Below are 6,707 nucleotides of genomic sequence, written 5' to 3'. Positions count from 1 at the left end.
TGTTAATCAAAATCTTCATACTTTGGATTAAAAGAAAAAATGGAATTGTTTCTTAGACCTTCAGACATTTCTGATAAGACTATAACTGTTCTCATAATATGTATCCGTGTATGCATATTGTAGCCATATATACATATATGGGGCCCCATGAGCAAGGTATAACAAAGCAAATTCCTTTCGAGCTCTAAAGGAGACTATGTTAGTTTTGAACCTGCATTTAAAAATATCTGACTGTTGCATAGCTAAACAAGTGTAATAAGGTCATGGGATAGCTTTTAAGTATCTGCTGAAGTTCCAGATGTAGCTTCATTGGTAAGAGATGTATTTTTTACCCTGAAGCCTTCATCATGAGCATTTAGACTTGCCCATAACCTTGTTAATACTCTTTATTGGTGACAGTAACAGGTTCATAGTTTGAACAGTTCAAGAAATATTTAATCTCTTCAGAAGCTTGAGACGGATTACGAACCCTTTGCAAAGAACATCCGAACAATCTCCATGCCTGATTTGCTTTGGCATCCTTTCTTTGGGATGTAAATGTTTCCCTGAGTTGTCAGTGGCAAAGACTCCAAAGTTTCTGGCAGCCATTCATCTCTTCTTGGCTTGGGATCTCCACTCAGTATCCTCATTCTGTAGAATGTATATGTTCAGAAGTGACACTTTGGAATCTCCTGTGTTCCATGTTTTGCTGCTTTGCTCTCTGGTCCCCATGACCCAAGGACACAAGGATCTCTCCTCCTCCATGAAGTAATATCCACAAAGTCTATACAGTCTTTTATATTTTTGCTGTCCAGGCACAGGCAAAAGGAACAGGTAACATGTTCCCTACATGTTCAGAGGAATCTCCGGGGGTATTTAGTCTGAATTTATTTACTTACACTTGCTTGATCTGTCTTGTGTCTAGTGCTGAATGATGTGCCAGAGGTACACATTCTTAGGATGGTTAGACAATTTGAGAAACCTTGCAACTTTTCATGATGAGCCTCCTGGCTCAGAGATGGTTTTATTCTGCTTATGATCTTTAATCATAAAGACATCTTTATTCATCTTTATTTGCTTCATCAAGCTAAGCAGTGTTCAGAACTAACATTGTTAGTTCTCCACACCAATACTCCTATTCAAAGATGAATGTATTTCCTCTAGGGTAAAGCCACAGATGGGTTGAGAGTGCTTATCATCTCCTAGCTAATTAGCTAATGTGGTACGTTCATCCCTTCCCCTCTGCTCTTTTACTTGCCTTAAAACATGAGAACTTTAGCGTTGAGATTAGTTACTCATTGCTGTTGGGTTTAGCGATATGACAACACTATCTTGATTTAATGTGTTCATTGTACCAGAACTTTATTACTTTTTTGTGATTGATGTCCCAGCATTCACACATTAGTTTTATGCATTGACCAGCACAGGTTGGCTCAATCCTGTCTATGTCCCTCCTTTTCTAGCTGCAGGGGAGTGATGCTGCCTTGCAATGCTTGTCCTGTGCTTGCAGGATGAAAGAGTAGAAGCACCTCTTTCTGCCTGAGACAAGGCATAACTTATTAGAGGATGTATTGAAGTAAACCGTTTCTTTGAAAAACCATTGTGTTTCATGGGTAAATAGTGGACATTGTATCATTTATCTTCACAAAATCATGTATTATTACACATGTAACATGCATAGTAATTAATATCTTTTTTCAATTACAGTTCATTGCAATGAAAAGGAGGATATGATAGTTTGTCCTATGAAACAGGTTTATATGTGAGCTCTGGCAGGTATGTGTATGAGGATGCGTGGTGAGTATATAAAATAGCACAAAATAGAACTAATATCTATACTCTCAAATATTTTTAGCTTGGTAACTTAGTAGTACAGCTGAAACATTACTAAAATATATATTTATTTTTTTTTAGTTAAATTTGTAACATAGAGGGCTACCTGCAAAATTATCTTTAAAGATTGTTCATCTGTTGGTACACTATTCTTGACTAGTTGGTATTGTCTGCTGCTTTACTATCTTTTTAATCGTGAGAATTGGATCATTATTACAATGTATTTTTATTACAGCAACAAGGTGTCTTCCTATGTTTCCAGATACTTTTTGCAAAGTATTTCTGAGGAATACTTGCCTTTCCAATTGAGGTGTATGTCCAAAACCTGCTGGCCCTAATGGATTTTGTGTACTTTCCTGATAGAGCTTGCCATCCAGGCTATGCTTGAATACTGAGTATTTAGGTTTCTTGCTGGAAAGCAAAAGCTCTTACCCATGGAATCTTAAAATATCCTGTGGATGTTGATGTATTGATAATTTGTTGCATTATTTGTAAAATTTGTTCTGTTCTCATTTTAATACAGGTAGCACAACGACCTGTGGAATATGAGTGATGACAAACCCTTTTTATGCACTGCCCCTGGATGTGGCCAGGTAATGGTCTGACTTGAAGATATTAACATTGATGAAATAAAATCCAAACAGTGAAATGTATGTTGAGGGATTGAGGAAAAGGAGATTTATGATAATTGTTGAAAAGTATCTATGTTGTGCTGAAAAGCATGTAACAACAAGGATTTCAGGTATTTATGTGCTTATTCAGAAAATGCTATCCATACAAGAAAAAAGGAATACTTAAATTACCCTTTCTGAGCTGAAAACAATTTCATGTTTTGTCCCTCTTGCATTTGCGCTCATAAAAAAAAGTAAACTCAAAAACATCCTAACTTGGATCGAGTAACCTCATATTTCAGTGTTAGCAAGGAGCTCATTGCAACGCTTGCTTGTCACTAATCTTCATAACTACTAGTATTTAATGGCGTAGTTTTTATTTATGAATATTTTTGTGTATAGGAAGATCCTAGCAGTATCCATGCCACAATTTTTTTCCTGCTGTAGTTTTAATGTATTCTGTTAAAATAGCATTAGTAGATAGAGAACTAAATGTGAGCAGAAAAGTAAAAATATTGAGTGTTTTAGCAGATAGTTGCTTAAAAGGAAGCTCTCTTAACGCTTTAATTTAGTAACCTGAAATTTGCATCATCTGCTGCATGAGATGGACGTCCCTGCATACTGTATATAGAATTAATTTCTTAAGCTGAATTTTTTCATTATATTACCTCAGCTGCCTTTATACAGAATTAATTTCTTAAACAAGCTTTATTTTTTTCATTACGTTGGTGCATTTGGGTTCATTTGGATTTTGAGTTCAAAATATTTTCATTTTTATTCTGAAAGCATAGTTTTTATGATGAATGACGCCATGAATCTTACATTATCAGAGCCTTTGGTCTTTAAAGCAGGAGAGAACTAAGATTTCTTATGTCTGATATGTTTCCAGACATCAAAAATAACAGGACTACTTTCTTCTGAGCCCCATGCTTGTCCCCATCCTATTTGAATTTTGTTTTCAATGTAAGTTCTGTCAGAAGTATTTTGACACCTAAATCTTACAGAAGATGCATCGTGGGGCTACAGCAATCCTTGATTCCAGTGAAGAAGAGAGAAGTTCCTGTCTCTGAAAATGGGCAAGGCTTCTCCAGATGGCAGCTTGTGCTGTAGAACAGAGGGAGGGAGTCAGGGTCTGGAGGTCCCAGGCCCTCTGAAGGACCCTGTTGATCATGCCATGGGGACAGAAAGTTGTACTGAAGTCTCTTAGTGTGATAGAACACGAAAGTTCCTGGTTTATAGAATCATAGAATCGTATCAACTGAAAGAGACCTAGAAGATCGAGTCCAGCTTTTGTCCCAGCCCTATCAACCTCCTCAACGATTCCCCCAACACAACATCCACCTGCCTTTTAAACACCTCCAGGGACGGTGACTCAACCACCTCCCTGGGCAGGCTGTTCCAATGCCTGACAACCCTTTCAGTAAAGTTCTTCCTAATATCGAACCTGAACCTCCCCTGTGCAATTTAAATCCATTTCCCCTTGTCTAGGGTGAGTAGACCAACCCCCGCCTCTCTACAGCCTCCCTTCAGGTAGTTGTAGAGGGCAATGAGGTCTCCCCTCAGTCTCCTCTTCACTAGGCTCTATGCTGTATCTACAGATAAAACATAAGGGGTGCGAGCAGCTGAGTGTTTGGAATCCTTGGCAACAGAGTTCTAACAAAAAAAGTGCCTGGCCTGTATCATCCTGGTTTCTAGTGATCTTGTATTTTTAATTTCCCTCTCAGCTCCACATATATATGTCCTTTCTCGCAGAAGTATTCTGGATGACTGTACTGTGAGGTCAACTAAGCTTTCTGTATTGTTTTCTGAGGGATGACACTTAGTGTTTATGTGTTACAAGATACATGTGCAGTGACTTAAATTATTGAGGAATAATCAGAAATGTAATTTGGGTCTCAAATGTTCACAAATAAAAGTAAGAATTTGAATCTTTTGTAAAACATATTCATTTTAAGAAACGTGAATCTTGGGAAACTTTTTCTTAGGTTACCTCAAATAAAACTAGCTTTACTCACAATTACAGATGCATAGTAAATTTCAAGTTAGTGAAAGTAAGAATATCTGTTTTGTAGCACCTAGTTTGTGTGATTGCTGCTTTTTTAAATAGAGTGTACCCCAAACTTTGGAGAAGTAAGCACACAACTGGCATACTTCTGAAAACGAGAGACAGTTTTAAAATGCTGTGAAGTTTATTTCATTCACAGCTTTCCACTTACCTGACATTGTTCCAGTGTTTCCCATTCTATCTGCCTCTTATTTTAGATGGTAAGTGGTCAGGGGCAGGAGCTATACTTTATTTTTACACTGTTAAATATGGCAAAGTCTGTGATTACAGATCAATTCCCATTATTGTGATAATACAAACAATACAGAAATCAAATAGTGGTAATCCATTACTAAACATTGTCAAGATCCATTAGCATAGCAAAGGGCTATTTGCTAATGGTTGATGAAATCTGCAGCACTCTGATATTGGACTTTTGATAAGTGCAAGTACTTCCACTACCATTTCCCTGATATCATTGCTATTTACTCTCTGTGAACATCGTTTGAGTTTTATAATATTTCTGCTCGGTACTATTGACCAAGGAACAAGATGCAACTGCCTAAGAGGGTTGTCAGGTAACATAGTAATGACAGTTTTAAATGCTGGAAAAACTGTTTTCTGTAGAGTTGCATTTATTTTGTTCACGCTCAGAATTACAACTGTTTCTCAAACCTTTCTGCTGCAGCGTTTTACCAATGAGGATCATTTGGCTGTCCATAAACATAAACATGAGATGACACTGAAATTTGGTCCGGCTCGTAATGATAGTGTTATTGTGGCTGGTTAGTATATGTTTTTATAACTAGTTTATTCACTTTTTTGCTGGAATAATCATAAGTTTTATGTATTTTCTGTACATAATGCATAGACTTATGTTAAGAGAATATGAAACATTTTCTTCACTATAGTTGTCTACAATGTGTGCCTAGGCAATATTTTCATACATAATTAGTTTTTTTGTAAGAATTTGAAGCCAATACTATTCTCCATAAGTAACTTATATTTGAATCTGATATGTAATTAAATATTTTTCAGTTCTCAATACTTTAATTGATTCAATAACATAATAAGCATTCAGTAAGAACACATACTAATAAAGACTATGCCTAACAGGGTCTGTAACTAGATTAAACTGTATTAAAGTTTTAATTATTTATTGATACTACTTGTCTCTTAAATTTTAAAATGTGTAGTGTTTCTTGCATACTATGGTGACATTAGAAGAATGAATCAGTAATTATTCCCTAAATGGGACAGTAGAAGAAAGATAGATTGTTTTAATTTTAGCTTAAATTCAAGATATTTTTACCGTATTTCCACCTTGGAAATACGTAGTCAGTTGTGACTACTTTTGTTGTCCAGGATCAGAAGTAATCGCCAATGGTTTTCATTATAAATTTTAAAGTTCTTGAATGAAGATAGCACATGCTAATTATTCGAAAGTTATAGTCAGACTTTTCTTCAGTGGTGGAACAGCCTGAATGAACTTCAAAAAGGCTTTCAGACATTTTCTGAGTATTTTTTCCATCTAAGTGGCTAGTTTAGGACAAGCAGACAGAAAAAAAAATTGTTTCTTTGGTCGTACGGTGTATAACCAGCAGTTACACATTTTAATTGTTGAGGATCACATTTAGAATTTTAAAATTTAAGAAGGGGGACCTGTCAAATAATCAGGTGTTTGAGAATGAAACCACGGCAGCATCTGGGTTTTTGCAGTCACATCTCAGTGTATGAACTGTTACTCCTAAACACCAGCTTACGTTGGTAAAGTGCACATAATACAACTTTACAGTATTTCAAATGCCAGTAGCTTTGTGGCAAACGTAGTTAATTTTGACCTGGTAATAACAGTGAAATAAGGGGAACTGATACAGAACAGTGTAGAAAGACTTTTCTGTAACTGCTTCATGCAGTAGTTACAGATACTAGAAGTCTTAGAATTCCAGCTTGACTGTACACACATGATAGGAGTCAGTACGACCTTGTGCAAACAAAAATCACTTTTTACATCTTTCTAGAAGTTACAACTGAAAGTGTGAACACTCCTGTTCTTACAAGAAGCAGCAAATTGTTCGTGAGCTGTGCTCTGTTTTTTTTTTCTTTTTTAATTAAAGCCTTCGTGTAGGCCTTATCTTTCTTTGAAAAATAGAGCCTGCTTGCTCACTGAAGTGATCTGCTGTGCTCGGCCGGGCACTTGAGAATAGCTCCCTCTGGCTTCTGGATAAGCCGCAGGAATG

General features: G+C 36.4%; 1 protein-coding gene across 2 annotated transcripts in view; it reads left to right on the top strand.

The window, feature by feature from the left end:
* Window positions 1–1,686: 1,686 nt before the first annotated feature.
* Window positions 1,687–6,707, top strand: part of ATF2 (activating transcription factor 2) — a 40,169-nt gene continuing 35,148 nt past the window's right edge. The window contains exons 1-3 of one of the 2 annotated variants that reach the window (XM_009865883.1): window positions 1,687–1,755; window positions 2,336–2,405; window positions 5,156–5,252. In XM_009865883.1, coding sequence (XP_009864185.1) covers window positions 2,358–2,405; window positions 5,156–5,252 — 145 coding nt within the window. In that variant the 5' untranslated portion in view covers window positions 1,687–1,755; window positions 2,336–2,357. Of the gene's footprint in view, window positions 1,756–2,335; window positions 2,406–5,155; window positions 5,253–6,707 lie in introns of those variants that run through there. The other variant, XM_009865884.1, reaches the window with a different exon arrangement.

The sequence above is a fragment of the Apaloderma vittatum genome, unplaced genomic scaffold, assembly GCF_000703405.1.
Source record: "Apaloderma vittatum isolate BGI_N311 unplaced genomic scaffold, ASM70340v1 scaffold20183, whole genome shotgun sequence".
Classification (NCBI taxonomy): domain Eukaryota; kingdom Metazoa; phylum Chordata; class Aves; order Trogoniformes; family Trogonidae; genus Apaloderma; species Apaloderma vittatum.
Note: the sequence above shows the minus strand (reverse complement) of the source record. Positions and strands in the feature narration are given on the sequence as shown.